The sequence below is a fragment of the Panulirus ornatus genome, chromosome 19, assembly GCF_036320965.1.
Source record: "Panulirus ornatus isolate Po-2019 chromosome 19, ASM3632096v1, whole genome shotgun sequence".
Lineage (NCBI taxonomy): Eukaryota > Metazoa > Arthropoda > Malacostraca > Decapoda > Palinuridae > Panulirus > Panulirus ornatus.
The window spans coordinates 26,012,039-26,029,067 of record NC_092242.1 but is presented as its reverse complement, the minus strand read 5'-3'; the positions used below and the strand labels follow the sequence as shown (position 1 = coordinate 26,029,067).

At 45.1% G+C, this 17,029-nt stretch overlaps 1 protein-coding gene across 1 annotated transcript in view; it reads left to right on the top strand.

The window, feature by feature from the left end:
- LOC139755463 (uncharacterized) overlaps positions 1 to 15,924 on the top strand; it is a 58,708-nt gene extending 42,784 nt beyond the window's left edge. Inside the window, exon 7 of the mRNA XM_071673792.1 lies at positions 15,696 to 15,924. Within this exon, the coding sequence (XP_071529893.1) occupies positions 15,696 to 15,821 (126 nt within the window). The 3' untranslated portion in view covers positions 15,822 to 15,924. The remainder of the gene's footprint in view (positions 1 to 15,695) is intronic.
- The last annotated feature ends 1,105 nt before the right edge of the window (positions 15,925 to 17,029 follow it).

Sequence of the window (17,029 nt, the reverse complement as noted above, 5' to 3'; positions counted from 1 at the left end):
GAGTGGTGGTGTACAAACACCGTGGGTGGTAGTGTACTAACACTGTGAGTGGTGGTGTACTAACAATATGAGTGGTGGTGTACTAACACTGTGAGTGGTGGTGTACTAACACTGTGAGTGGTGGTGTACTAACACTGTGAGTGGTGATGTACTAATACTGTGAGTGGTAGTGTACTAACACTGTGAGTGGTGATGTACTAACACAGTGAATAGTAGTGTACTAACACTGTAAATGGTGGTGTACTAACACTGAGTGGTAGTGTACTAACATTGTTAGTGGTGGTGTACTAACACTTGGAGTGGTGGTGTACAAACACTGAGTGGTGGTGTACTAATACTGTGAGTGGTGGTGTACTAACACTGTGAGTGGTAGTGTACTAACACTGTGAGTGGTTGTGTACTAAAACTGTGAGTGGTAGTGTACTAACCTGATGGTGGTGTACTAACACTGAGTGGTAGTGTACTAACACTGTGAGTGGTGGTGTACTAACACTGTGAGTGGTGATGTACTAACACCGTGAGAGGTGGTGTACTAACACCGTGAGTGGTAGTGTACTAACACTGTGAGTGGTGGTGTACTAAAACTGTGAGTGGTGGTGTACTAACACTGTGAGTGGTGGTGTACTAACACTGTGAGTGGTGGTGTACTAACACTGTGAGTGGTGGTGTACTATCACTGTGAGTGGTGATGTACTAACACCGTGAGTGTTGGTATAGTAACACTGTGAGTGGTGGTGTACTAACACTGTGAAAAGTAGTGTACTAACACTGTAATTGGTGGTGTACTAACACTGAGTGGTAGTGTACTAACATTGTGAGTGGTGGTGTACTAACACTGTGAGTGGTGGTGTGCAAACATTGAGTGGTGGTGTACTAACACTGTGAGTGGTGGTGTACTAAAACTGTGAGTGGTGGTGTACTAACACTGTGAGTGGTGGTGTACTAAAACTGTGAGTGGTAGTGTACTAACCTGATGGTGGTGTACTAACACTGTGAGTGGTAGTGTACTAACATTGTGAATAGTAGTGTACTAACACTGTAAATGATGGTGTACTAACATTGAGTGGTAGTGTACTAACATTGTGAGTGGTGGTGTACTAACACTGTGAGTGGTGGTGTACAAACACTGAGTGGTGGTGTACTAATACTGTGAGTGGTGGTGAACTAACACTGTGAGTGGTAGTGTACTAACACTATGAGTGGTGGTGTACTAAAACTGTGAGTAGTAGTGTACTAACCTGATGGTGGTGTACTAACACTGTGAGTGGTAGTGTACTGACACTGTGAGTGGTGGTGTACTAACACTGTGAGTGGTGATGTACTAACACTGTGATTGTTGGTGTACTAACACCGTGAGTGGTAGTTTACTAACACTGTGAGTGGTGGTGTACTATCACTGTGAGTGGTGGGGTACTAACACTATGAGTGGTGGTGTACTAACACTGTGAGTGGTGGTGTATTAACACTGTGAGTGGTGGTGTACTATCACTGTGAGTGGTGATGTACTAACACCGTGAGTGTTGGTATAGTAACACTGTGAGTGATGGTGTACTAACACTGTGAATAGTAGTGTACTAACACTGTAATTGGTGGTGTACTAACACTGAGCGGTAGTGTACTAACATTGTGAGTGGTGGTGTACTAACACTGTGAGTGGTGGTGTACAAACACTGAGTGGTGGTGTACTAACACTGTGAGTGGTGGTGTACTAACACTGTGAGTGGTAGTGTACTAACACTGTGAGTGGTGGTGTACTAAAACTGTGAGTGGTAGTGTACTAACCTGATGGTGGTGTACTAACACTGTGAGTGGTAGTGTACTAACACTGAGTGGTGGTGTACTAACACTGTGAGTGGTGATGTACTAACACCGTGAGATGTGGTGTACTAACACCGTGAGTGGTGATGTACTAACACTGTGAGTGGTGGTGTACTAACACTGTGAGTGGTGGTGTACTAACACTATGAGTGGTGGTGTACTAACATTGTGAGTGGTGGTGTACTAACACTGTGAGTGGTGGTATACTATCACTGTGAGTGGTGATATACTAACACCGTGAGTGTTGGTATAGTAACACTGTGAGTGGTGGTGTACTAACACTGTGAATAGTAGTGTACTAGCACTGTAATTGGTGGTGTACTAACACTGAGTGGTAGTGTACTAACATTGTGAGTGGTGGTGTACTAACACTGTGAGTGGTGGTGTACAAACACTGAGTAGTGGTGTACTAACACTGAGTGGTGGTGTACTAACACTGTGATTGGTAGTGTACTAACACTGAGTGGTGGTGTACTAACACTGTAAGTGATAGTGTAATAAACTGAGTGGTGGTGTACTAACACTGTGAGTGGTAGTGCACTAACACTGAGTGGTGGTGTACTAACACTGTGAGTGGTGATGTACTAACACCGTGAGAGGTGGTGTACTAACACCGTGAGTGGTAGTGTACTAACACTGAGTGGTGGTGTACTAACAATGTGAGTGGTGGTGTATTAACACACTGAGTGGTAATGTACAAACATCGTGAGTGGTAGTGTACTAACACTGTGAATGGTGGTGTGCTAGCACCGTGAGTGGTGGTATACTAACAATGTGAGTGATGGTGTAGTAACACTGTCAGTGGCCATGCACTAAAACCGTGAGTAGTGATGTACTAACACTGTGAGTGGTGGTGTGCTAACACTGTGAGTGGTGGTGTACAAACACTGATTGGTGGTGTACTAACACTGTTAGTGGTGGTGTACTAACACTGTGAGTGGTGGTGTACTAACACTGTGAGTGGTAGTGTACTAACACTGTGAGTGGTGGTGTACTAACACTGTGAGTGGTGGTGTACTAACACCGTGAGTTGCGGTGTACTAACACCGTGAGTGGTAGTGTGCTAACACTGTGAGTGGTAGTGTACTAAAACTGTGAGTGGTGGTTTACTAACACTGTGATTGTTGGTGTACTAACACTGGGAGTGGTAGTGTACTAACACTGTGAGTGGTGGTGTACTAACACTGAGTGGTGGTGTACTAACACTGTGAGTGGTGGTGTACCAAAACTGTGAGTGGTAGTGTACTAACATTGTAGGTGGTGGTTACTAACACTGTGAGTGGTGGTGTACTAACACTGTGAGTGGTGGTGTACTAACACTGTGAGTGGTGGTGTACTAAAACTGCGAGTGGTGGTGTACTAACACTGTGAGTAGTTGTGTACTAACAATGTGATTGCTGGTGTGCTAACACTGAGTGGTAGTGTGTTAACACTGTGAGTGGTAGTGTACTAACACTGTGAGTGGTGGTGTACTAACACTGTGAGTGGCAGTGTACTAACACTGTGAGTGGTGGTGTACTAACACTGTGAGTGGTGGTTTACTAACACTGTGAGTGGTGGTGTGCTAACACTGAGTGGTGGTGTACTATCACTGTGAGTGTTGGTGCACTAACACTGTGAGTTGTGGTGTACTAACACTGTCAGTGGTGGTGTACTATCACCGTGAGTGGTGGCGTACTAACGCTGTGAGTGTTAGTGTATTAACACTGTGAGCGGTGGTGTAATAAAACTGTAAGTGGTAGTATACTAACACTGTGAGTGGTGGTGTACTAACAATGTGAGTGGTGGTGTACTAACACTGTGATTGGTTGTGTCATAACACTGTGAGTGTTGGTGTACTAACACTCTCAGTGGTGGTGTACTAACACCATGAGTGGTGGTGTACTAACACTGTGAGTGTTAGTGTATTAACACTGTGGGCGGTGGTGTACTAAAACTGTAAGTGGTGGTGTACTAACACTGTGAGTGGTGGTGTACTAACAATGTGAGTAGTGGTGTACTAACACTGTGATTGGTGGTGTACTAACACTGTGAGTGTTAGTGTACTAACACTGTGAGTGGTGGTGTACTAACACTGTCAGTGGTAGTGTGCAAACACCGTGAGTGGTAGTGTAATAACACTGTGAATGGTGATGCACTAACACTGTGAGTGGTGGTGTAATAACACTGTGAGTGGTGGTGTACTAAATCCGGGAGTGGTAGTGCACTAACACTGTGAGTGGTGGTGTACTAACACTGTGAGTAGTAGTGTACTAACACTGTGAGTGGTGGTGTACTAACACTGTGAGTGGTAGTGTATTAACACTGTGAGTGTTGGTGTACTAATACTGTGAGTGGTGATGTACTAACACCGCGAGAGGTGGTGTACTAACACCGTGAGTGGTAGTGTACTAACACTGTGAGTGGTGGTGTACTAAAACTGAGTGGTGGTGTACTAACACTGTGCGTGGTGGTGTACTAACACTGTGAATGTTGGTGTACTAACACTGTGAGTGGTGGTGTACTAACACTTTGAGTGGTGGTGTACTAACACTGTGAGTGGTGGTGTACTAACACTGTGAGTGGTGGTGTACTAACACTGTGATTGGTGGTATACTAACACTGTGAGTGGTAGTACACCAACACTGTGAGTGGTGGTGTACTAGCACTGCGAGTGGTGGTATAATAACACTGTCAGTGGTGATGTACTAACACTTGAGTGGTGATATACTAACACCGTGAGTGGTGGTGTACAAACACTGGGTGGTGGTGTACTAACACTGTGAGTGGTGGTGTACTGACACTGTGATTGGTATTCTACTAATACTGTGAGTGGTGGTGTACTATCACTGTGAGTGGTGGTGTACAAACACTTTGAGGAGTGTTGTACTTACACTTTGACTGGTGATGTACTAACACTGTGAGTGGTGGTGTACTAACACTGTCAGTTTTGACGTACTAACACTGTGAGTTGTGGTGTACAAAACACTGTGAGTGGTGGTGGACTAACACCGTGGGTGGTAGTGTATCAACACTGAGTGGTAGTGTACCGACACTGTGAGTAATTGTGTACAAACACTGTGCGTGGTGCTGTACTAACACTGTGAGTGGTGGTGTACTAACACTGTGAGTGCTGGTGTACTAACACTGTGAGTGGTGATGTACTAATACTGTGAGTGGTAGTGTACTAACACTGTGAGTGGTGGTGTACTAAAACTATGAGAGGTAGTGTACTAACACTGTGAGTGGTGGTGTGCTAACACTGTGAGTGGTGTCGCACTAACACCGTGAGTAGTAGTGTAGTAACACTGTGAGTGGTGGTGTACTAACACTGTGAGTGATGGTACACTAACACTGTGAGTGGTTGTGTACTAACACTCTTAGTGGTGGTGTACTAACACTGTGAGTGGTTGTGTACCAACAACTTGAGTGGTAGTGTACTAACACTGTGACTGGTAGTGTACTAACACTGTGAGTGGTGGTGTGCTAACACTGTGAGTGGTGGTGTACTAAAACTGTGAGTGGTGGTGTACTAACACTGTGAATTGTGGTGTACTAACAGTGTGAGTGATGGTGTGCTAACACTGTGAATGATGGTGCACTAACACTCTGAGTGGTCGTGTACTTGCACTGTGAGTGTTGGTGTACTAACAGTATGAGTGGTGGTGTATTAACACTGTGAGTGGTGGTGTACTGACACTGTGAGTGGTGGTGTACTAACACCGTGAGTGGTGGTGTACTAACACCATGAGTGGTTGAGTAATTGTGTACTGTGAGTAATTGTGTACAAACACTGTGAGTGGTGCTGTACTAACACTGTGAGTGGTGGTGTACTAACATTGTGAGTAGTGATGTACTAACACCGTGAGTGGTGGTGCACTAATACTGTGAGTGGTAGTGTACTAACACTGTGAGTGGTGGTGTACTAAAACTGTGAGAGATAGTGTACTAACACTGTGAGTGGTGATGTGCTAACACTGTGAGTGGTGGTGTATTAACACTGTGCTTGGTGGTGTACTAACACTATAAGTGGTAGTGTACTAACACTGTGAGTGGTGGTGTACTAACACTTTGAGTGGTGGTGTACTAACACTGTGAGTGGTGATGTACTAACACTGTGAGTGATGGTGCACTAACACTGTGAGAGGTAATGTACTTGCAGTATGAGTGAAGGTGTATTAACACTGTAAGTGGTGGTGTACTAACACTGTGAGTGGTGGTGTACTAACACTGTGAGTGGTGGTGTACTAACACTGTGAGTGATGGTGCACTAACACTGTGAGTGGTGGTGTACTAACACTATAAGGGGTGAGGTACTAACACTGTGAGTGGTGGTGTACTAACACTGTGAGTGGTGGCGTACTAACACTTTGAGTGGGGGTATGCTAACATTGAGAGTGATGATGTACTAACACTATGAGTGATGGTGTACTTACACCCTAAGTGGTGGTGTACAAACACTTAGGGTAGTGTACTAACGCCGTAAGTGGTGATGTACTATTACTGTGAGTAGTGGTGTACAATCGCAGTGAGCAGTGGTGTACTAACACTGTGAGTGGTGGTATACTAACACTGTGAGTGGTAGTGTGCTAACTCTATGAGTGGTGGTGTACAAATACTGTGAGTGGTGGTATACTAACACTGTGAGTGGTGGTGTACTAACACTGTGAGTGGTAGTGTGCTAACTCTATGAGTGGTGGTGTACAAATACTGTGAGTGGTGGTGTACTAACACTGTGAATGGTGGTGTACTAACACTGTGAGTGGCAGTGTACTAACACTGTGAGTAGTGGTGTACTAACACTGTGAATGGTGGTGTACTAACATCGTGGGTGTTCGTGTACTAACACCGTGAGTAGTAGTGTACTCACACTATGAGTGGTGGTGTACTAACAGTGTGAGTGGTGGTGTACTAACACTGTTAGTGATGGTGTACTAATATTGTGAGTGGTGGTGTACTAACACTGTGAATGGTGGTGTACAAACACTGTGAGTGGTGCTGTACTCACATAGGAATAGTGGTGTACTAACACTGTGAGTGGTGGTGCACTAACACTGTGAGTGGTGGTGTACTAAGACCGTGAGTCGTGCTGTACTAACACCATGACTGGTGGTGTACTAACACTGTGAGTGGTGGTGTACTAACCTTATGAGTGGTGGTGTACCAACACTGTGAGTTTTCCTGTACTGAGTGAGTGGTGATGTACTAACACTGTGAATGGTGGTGTACAAACACTGTGAGTGGTGGTAGGCTAACACTGTGAGTGGTGGTGTACTAACATTGTGAGTGGTGGTGTACTAACACTGTGAGTGATGGTGTACTAACACTGTGAGTGGTGGTGTACAAACTCTGTGAGTAGTGGTATACTTAAACTGTGAATGGTGGTGTACTAACACTGTGAGTGGTGGTGTACTAACCTTATGAGTGGTGGTGTACCAACACTGTGAGTTTTCCTATACTAACTGAGTGAGTGGTGATGTACTAACACTGTGAGTGGTGGTGTACAAACACTGTGAGTGGTGGTGTGCTAATACTGTGAGTGGTGGTGTACTAACATTGTGAGTGGTGGTGTACTAACACTGTGAGTGATGGTGTACTAACACTGTGAGTGGTGGTGTACAAACTCTGTGAGTAGTGGTGTACTTAAACTGTGAATGGTGGTGTACTAACACTGTGAGTGGCGGTGTACTAACACTGTGAATGGTAGTGTACTAACACTGTGAGTATTGGTGTACAAACACTGTGAGTGGTGGTGTACTAACACTGTGAGTGGTGGTGTTCTAACTCTGTGAGTGGTTGTGTACAAACACTGTGAGTGGTGGGGTACCAAAACTGTGAGTGGTGGTGTACTAATACTCTGAGTGATGGTGTCCTAACACTGTGAGTGGTGGTGTACTAACACTGTGAGTGGTGGTGTACAAACACTCTGGGTAGTGGTGTACTTAGACTGTGAGTGGTGGTGTACTAACACTGAGTGGTGGTGTACTAACACTGTGAGTGATGGTGTACTAACGCTGTGAGGGGTGGTGTACTAACACTGTGAGTGCTGGTGTAATAACACTGTGAGTGGTAGTGTACTAACTCTGTTAGTGGTGATGTACTAACACCGTGAGTGGTGGTGTATAACACTGTCATTGGTGATGTACTAACACTGTGGGTGGTGGTGCACAAACACCGTGAGTGGTCGTGTAGTAACACCGTGAGTGGTGGTGTACTAACACTGTGAGTTGTGGCGTACTAACGCTGAGTGGTGGTGTCATAACACTATGAGTGGTGGTGTACTAATAGTGTAAGTGGTGGTTTAGTAGCACTGTGAGTGTTGGTGTACTAACACTTTGAGTGGTGTTGTACTAACACTGTGAGTGGTACTGTATTAAACTATGATTGGTAGTGTATTAAACAGTAAGTGGTTGTGTACTAACATTAAATTGTGGTGTACTAACACTGATTGGTTGTGAACTAACATTGTGAGTAGTGGTGTATTAACACTGTGAGTGGTGGTGTACTAACACTGTGAGTGGTTATGTACTAACACTGTGAGTGGTAGTGTACTAACACTATGAGTGGTGGTGCACTAACACTGAGTGGTTGTGTACTAACACTGTCAGTGGTGGTGTACTAACACTGTGCGTGATGGTGTAGTGAACTGTGAGTGGTGGTGTACTAACACTGTGAGAGGTGGTGTACTAACACTGTGAGTGGCGATGTACAAAAACCGTGAGTGGTATTGTACTAACACTGTGAGTGGTGGTGTACTAGCACCATGAGTGTAGGTATACTAACACTGTCAATGGTAGTGTACAAACTCCGCGAGTGGTCGTGTACTAACACCATGAGTGGGAGTGTACAAACACCGTGAGTGGGAGGGTACTAACACTGTGAGTGGTAGTGTACAAACACCTTGAGTGGTAGTGTACTAACACTGTGGGTGGTGGTGTACTAACACGTGAGTGGTGTTGTACTAAAACTGTGAGTGGTGGTGTGCTAACACTGTGAGTGGTGGTGATAAAACAACGTGAGTGGTGGTGTACTGACGCCGTGAGTGGTAGTGTACAAACACCGTGAGTGGTAGTGTACTAACACTTTGAGTGGTTGTGTACTAACACCGTGAGTGGTGGTGTACTAACACTGTTAGTGGTGGTGTGCTAACACGTGAGTGGTAGTGTACTAACACTGAGTGGTAGTGTACAGACACCGTGAGTGGTAGTGTACTAACACTGTGAGGGGTAGTGTACTAACACTGAGAGGTGGGGTACTAACACTGTGAATGGTTGTGTACTAACTCTGTGAGTGGTTGTGTATTAACACTGTGAGTGATGGAGTACTGAACTGTGAGTGTTGGTGTACGAACACTGTGAATGGTTTTGTACTAGCACAGTGAGTGGTAGTGTACAGACACCGTGAGTGGTAGTGTGCTAACACTGTGAGTGGTGGTGTACTAACACCGTGAGTGTTGGTGTACTGACACTATGTGTGTTAGTGTACAAACCTCGTGAGTGGTGCTCTACTAACACTGTGAGTGGTAGTGTACAAACGCCATGCGTGGGAGTGTACTAACACTGTGAGTGGTAGTGTACAAACACCGTGAGTGGTAGTGTACTAACAGTGTGAGTGGTAGTGTACTAGCACTCTGAGTGGGAGTGTACTAACACTGTGAGTGGTAGTGTACAAACACCGTGAGTGGGAGTGTACTAACACTGTGAGTGGTAGTGTACAAACACCGTGAGTAGTAGTGCACTAACAGTGTGGGTGGTGGTGTACTACAGTGTGAGTGGTGGTGTACTAACACAGTGAGTGGTGGTGATAAAACAACATGAGTGGTGGTGTACTAACGCCGTGAGTGGTAGCGTACAAACTCCGTGAGTGGTAGTGTACTAACACTGTGAGTGGTGGCGTACTAACACCGTGAGTAGTAGTGTAGTAACACTGAGTGGTGTACTAACACGCGAGTGGTGGTGTACTAACACTGAATGGTAGTGTACAGACACCGTGAGTGGTAGTGTACTTACACTGTGAGTGGTGGTGTACAAACACCGTGAGTGGTGGTGTACTAACACTGTGAGTGGTGGTGTACTAGCACCGTGATTGGTAGTGTACTAACACCATAAGTGGTAGTGTACAAACACCGTGAGTGGTAGTGTACTAACACTGTGAGTGCTGGTGTACTAACACCGTGATTGGTGGTGTACTAACAGTGTGAGTGGTAGTGTACAAAAACTGTGAGTGGTAGTGTACTTACACTGTGAGTGGTGGTGCACTAACACCCTGAGTGGTGGTGTACTAACACTGTGAGTGGTGGTGTACTAACACTGTGAGTGGTGGTGCACTAATACTGAGAGTGGTGGTGTACGAACACTGTGAGTGGTGGTGTACTAACACTGTAAGTGGTGCTTTACTAACACTGTAAGTGGAAGTGTACTAACACTGTGAGTGGTGGTGTACTAAACTGTGAGTGGTGGTGTACTAACAGTGTGAGTGGTGGTGTACTAACATTGTGAGTGGGGGTGTACTAACACCGTTAGTGGTAATATACTAACACTCTCTGTGGTGGTGTACTAACACCGTGAGTGGTAGTGTACAAACACCGTCAGTGGTGGTGTACTAACACTGTGAGTGGTAGTGTACTAACACTGTGAGTGGTGGTGTACAAACGCCGTGAGTAGAAGTGTACTAACACTGTGAGTGGTGGTGTACAGACACCGTGACTGGTAGTGCACTAACACTGTGAGTGCTGGTGTACTAACACCGTGATTGGTGGTGTACTAACACTGTGAGTGGTAGTGTACAAACACTGTGAGTGGTAGTGTACTAACACTGTGAGTGGTGGTGTGTTAACACCGTGAGTGGTGGTGTACTAGCACTGTGAGTGGTGGTGTACTAACACTGTGAGTGGTGGTGTACTAACACTGTGAGTGGTGGTGTACTAACAATATGAGTGGTGGTGTACTAACATTGTGAGTGATGGTGTACTAACACTGTGAGTAGTGGTGTACTAACACTGTGAGTGGTGGTGTACTAACATTGTGAGTGATGGTGTACTAACACCGTGAGTGGTTGTGTGCTAACACTGTGTGTGGCGGTGTACTGACAGTGTGAGCGGTGGTGTACTGACTCTGAGTGGTGGTGTACTAACACTGTGAGTGGTGATGTTCTAACACTGTGAGTTGTGGTGTACTAAACTGTGAGTGGTTTTGTAATAACACTATAAGTGGTGGTGTACTAACACTATGAGTGGGGGTGTACTAACACCGTGAGTGGTAATATACTAACACTGTGAGTGGTGGTGTACTTACACTGTGAGTGGTGGTGTTCTAACACTGTGAGTGGTAGTGTACTAACACCTCGCGTTGTGGTGTACTAATACTATGAGTAGTGATGTACTAGAACACTGAGTGGTGATGTACTAATACTGACAGTGGTGGTGTACTTACACTTTGAGTGGTGGTGTACTAACACTGAGTTGTGGTGTACTAACACTGTGAGTGGTGGTGTACTAAACTGTGAGTGGTGGTGTACTAACAGTGCGAGTGGTGGTGTACTAACACTGTGAGTGGTTTTGTACCAACACTATGAGTGGTGGTGTATTAACACTATGAGTGGTGGTGTACTAACGCCGTGAGTGGTGATATACTACCACTGTGAGTGGTGGTGTACTTACACTGTGAGTGGTGGTGTACTAACACTGTGAGTGGTAGTGTAATAACACCTCGCGGTGTGCTGTGCTAATACTATGAGTAGTGGTGTACTAGGACTGTGAGTGGTGGTGTACTAACACTGTCAGTGGTTGTGTACTAACACTGTGAGTGGTGGTGTACTAACACTGTGAGTGGTGGTGTACTAACAGTGTGAGTGTTGGTGTACTAACAGTGTGAGTGGTGGTGTACTAACAGTGTGAGTGGTGGTGTACTAACACTGTGAGTGGTGGTGTACTAACACTGTGAGTGGTAATATACTAACACCGTGAGTGGTAGTGTACCTACACCGTGAGTGGTAGTGTACAAACACCGTGAGTGGTTTTGTACTAACGCTCTGAGTGGTGGTGTACTAATAGTGTGAGTGGTAGTGTACTAACACTGTGAGTAGTAGTGTACAAACTCCGTGAGTGGTGGTGTACTAACACTGTGAGTGGTAGTGTACAAACACCGTGAGTGGTAGTGTACTAACACTGTGATTGGTAGTGTACTAATACTGTGAGTGGTAGTGTCCTAACACTGTGAGTGGTGGTGTACTAACACTGTGAGTGGTGGTGTACTAACAATGTGAGTGGTGATGTACTAACACCGTGAGTGGTGTGTGCTAACAGTGTGAGTGGTGGTGCACTAACACTGTGAGTGGTGGTGTACTAACACCGTGAGTTTTGGTGTACTAACACCGTGATTGGTGGTGTACTAACACAGTGAGTGGTAGTGTACAAACACCATGAGTACAAACACTATGAGTGGTGGTGTACTAACACTGTGAGTGGTGGTATACTAACACTGTGAGTGGTGGTGTACAAACAATGTGAGTGGTGATGTACTGACACCGTGAGTGGTTGTGTATTAACAGTGTGAGTGGTGGTGTACTAACACTGTGAGTGGTGGTGTACTAACACCGTGAGTGGTGGTGTACTAACACCATGAGTGGTGACGTACTAACACTGTGTGTTGCACTGTACTAATACTGTGAGCGGTGGTGTACTGACATTGTGAATGGTGGTGTACTAACACTGTGAGTGGTGGTGTACTAACACTGTGAGTGGTGGTGTACTAAACTGTGAGTGGTGGTGTACTAACAGTGTGAGTGGTGGTGTACTTACACTGTGAGTGGTGGTGCACTAACACCGTGAGTGGCAATATACTAACACTGTGAGTGGTGGTGTACTAACACCGTGAGTGGTAGTGTACTAATACTGTGACTGGTAGTGTACTAACACTGTGAGTGGTGATGTACTAACACAGTGAGTGGTGGTGTACTAACACCGCGCGGTGTGGTGTACTAAATCTATGAGTAGTGGTGTACTAACACTGTGAGTGGTGATGTACTAATACTGAGAGTGGTGGTGTACTAACACTGAGTGGTAGTGTACCAACACTGTGAGTGGTGGTGTACTAACACTGAGCGGTGGTGTACTAGACTGTGAGTGGTGGTGTAATAAGTGTGAGCGGTGGTGTACTAACACTGTGAGTGGTGGTGTACTAACACCATGAGTGGTAATATACTAACACTGTGAGTGGTGGTGTACTAACACCATGAGTGGTAATATACTAACACAGTGAGTGGTGGTGTACTAACACCATGAGTGGTAGTGTACAAATACCGTGAGAGGTGGTGTACTAACACTGTGAGTGATGGTGTACTAATACTGTGAGTGGTAGTGTAGTAACACTGTGAGTGGTAGTGTACAAACACCGTGAGTGGTGGTGTACTAACACTGTGAGTGTTAGTGTATAAACACCGTGAGTGGTAGTGTACTAACAGTGTGAGTGGTGGTGTACTAACACTGTTACTGGTGGTGTACTAACACTGTGTTGGTGGCGTACTAACACCGTGATTGGTGGTGTATTAACACTGTGATTGGTAGTGTACAAACACCGTGAGTGGTAGTGTACTAACACTATGAGTGGTGGTGTACTAACACCGTGAGTGGTAGTGTACTAACACTGTGAGTGGTGGTGTACTAACACTGTGAGTGGTGGTGTACTAACACTGTGAGTGATGGTGTACTAACACTGTGAGTGGTTGTGTACTAACACTTTGAGTGGTGGTGTACTAACACTGTTTGTGGTGGTGTACTAACATTGTGAGTGGTGGTGTACTAACACCGTGAGTGGTGATGTACGAACACTGTGTGTGGTGGTGTACTAACATTGTGAGCGGTGGTGTACTGACACTGTGAACTGTGGTGTACTAACACTGTGCGTGGTGGTGTACTAAACTGTGAGTGGTGGCGTACTAACAGTGTGAGTGGTGGTGTACTAACAGTGTGAGTGGTGGTGTACTAACACCGTGAGTGGTGGTGTACTAACACTGTGAGTGGTGGCGTACTAACACCGTGAGTGGTAGTGTACTAGTACTGTGAGTGGTAGTGTACTAACACTGTGAGTGGTGGTGTACTAACACTGTGAATGGTGGTTTACTAACACCGCGCGTTGTGGTGTACTAATACTATGAGTAGTAGTGTACTAACACTGTGAGTGGTGGTGTACTAATACTAAGAGTGGTGGTGTACTAACACTGTGAGTGGTGATGTTCTAACAGTGTGAGTGGTGGTGTACTAACACTATGAGTGGTGGTGTACTAACACCGTGAGTGGTAATATACTAACACTTTGAGTGTTGGTGTACTAACACTGTGAGTGGTAGTGTACTAACACTGTGATTGGTGGTGTACTAACACTGTGAGTGGTGGTGTACTACCACTGTGAGTGGTGGTGTACCAACACCGCGCGTTGTGGTGTACTAATACTATTAGTAGTGTTATACTAACACTGTGAGTGGTGGTGTACTAATACTGAGAGTGGTGGTGTACTAACACTGTGAGTGGTGGTGTACTAACACTGTGAGTGGTGGTGTACTAACACTGTGAGTGGTGGTGTACTAACACTGTGAGTGGTGGTGTACTAAAGCGTGATTGGTGGTGTACTAACAGTGTGAGTGGTGGTGTACTAACACTGTGAGTGGTGGTGTACTAACACCGTGAGTGGTAATATACTAACACTGTGAGTGGTGGTGTACTCACACCGTGAGTGGTAGTGTACTAACAATGTGAGTGTTAGTCTACTAACACTGTGAGTGGTGGTGTCCTGACACTGTGAGTGATGGTGTACTAACACCGCGCGTTGTGGTGTACTAATACTATGAGTAGTGGTGTACTAACATTGTGAGTAGTGGTGTACTAACACTGTGAGTGGTTGTGTACTAACACCGCGCGTTGTTGTGTACTAACACTGTGAGCTGTGGTATGCTATTATTCTATGGTAGCATAGTGCGTCATGGTATGCTAGCACAGTGCGTCATCGCATGCTAATACAGTGCCTCATAATATGCTAGCACAATGCGTCATGGTATGCTAACACAGTGCGTCATGGTATGCTAACACAGTGCGTCATGGTATACTAGCACAGTGCATTATGGTATGCTAACACAGAGCGTCATGGTACATCAACAGTGCGTCATGGTATGCTAACATAGTGTACCATGTTATGCTAACGCAGTGCGTCATTGTATGCTGACACAGTGCGTCATGATATGCTAACACAGTGCATCATGGTATGCTAACACAGTGCATCATGTTATGTTAACACAGTGCGTCATGGTATGCTAACACTATGCGTCATGATATGCTGACATAATGCGTCATGATATGCTAACACAATGTGTCATGGTATGCTAACACAGTGCGTCATTTTATGTTAACACAGTGCATCATGGTATGTTAACAGTGCGTCATGGTGTGCTAACGCAGAGCGTTGTGATATACTAACACAGTGCGTCATGGCATACTAACACAGTACGTCATGGTATGCTAATACAATGCATCATAGTATGCTAACACAGTGCATCATAGTATGCTAACACAGTGCGTCATGGTGTGCTCACACAATGCGTCATGGTATGCTAGCACAGTGCGTCATGGTATCCTAGCACAATGCATCATGGTACACTAAGACAGTGCGTCATGGTATGCTAACACAGAACGTCATGGTATACTAACACAATGCGTCATGATATGCTAACGTAGTGCGTCATGGTATGCTAACATAGTGCGTCATAGTATGCTAACACAGTGTGTCATGGTATGCCAACATAGTGCGTCATGGTATAGTAACATGGTGCGTCATGGTTTACTAACACAGTGCGTAATGGTATAATAACATAATGCGTCATGGTTTACTAACAGCCTTTGGTTTACCACAGATGTTAGCGGTGGAGCGGAAGTACAAGGGTGAGGATGACAGGGAAGCCTTCATTCATATGATTCAGTCCAAGGGGTTCACCCTCACAGCAAGCCTCAAGGAGGACTTCGTCTTCGTCAGGGACTAGGCTTCACTCGTGAACCCAGCCTGGCTGAAGAGCAAAATCATCAGACCCATCCTGGTTATATTTCTAAACGCCAACAGACACAGGTTGAACTTAATGCAGCAGACACATGTGGTACTTAGGAATATATATATATATATATATATATATATATATATATATATATATATATATATATATATATATATATATATATATATATATATATATATATATCTTTTTTTCTTTCTTTTTTGCTTTGTCGCTGTCTCCCGCGTTTGCGAGGTAGCGCAAGGAAACAGACGAAAGAAATGGCCCAACCCACCCCCATACACATGTATATACATACGTCCACACACGCAAATATACATACCTACACAGCTTTCCATGGTTCACCTCAGACGCTTCACATGCCCTGATTCAATCCACTGACAGCACGTCAACCCCAGTATACCACATCGATCCAATTCACTCTATTCCTTGCCCTCCTTTCACCCTCCTGCATGTTCAGGCCCCGATCACACAAAATCTTTTTCATTCCATCTTTCCACCTCCAATTTCGTCTCCCACTTCTCCTCGTTCCCTCCACCTCCGACACATATATCCTCTTGGTCAATCTTTCCTCACTCATTCTCTCCATGTGCCCAAACCATTTCAAAACACCCTCTTCTGCTCTCTCAACCACGCTCTCTTTATTTCCACACATCTCTCTTACCCTTACGTTACTTACTCGATCAAACCACCTCACACCAAACATTGTCCTCAAACATTTCATTCCCAGCACATCCATCCTCCTGCGCACAACTCTATCCATAGCCCACGCCTCGCAACCATACAACATTGTTGGAACCACTATTCCCTCAAACATACCCATTTTTGCTTTCCGAGATAATGTTCTCGACTTCTCCACATTCTCCAAGGCTCCCAGGATTTTCGCACCCTCCCCCACCCTATGATCTACTTCCGCTTCCATGGTTCCATCCACTGCCAGATACACTCCCAGATATCTAAAACACTTTACTTCCTCCAGTTTTTCTCCATTCAAACTTACCTTCCAGTTGACTTGACCCTCAACCCTACTGTACCTAATCACCTTGCTCTTTTTCACATTTACTCTTAACTTTCTTCTTTCACACACTTTACCAAACTCAGTCACCAGCTTCTGCAGTTTCTCACATGAATCAGCCACCAGCGCTGTATCATCAGCGAACAACAACTGACTCACTTCCCAA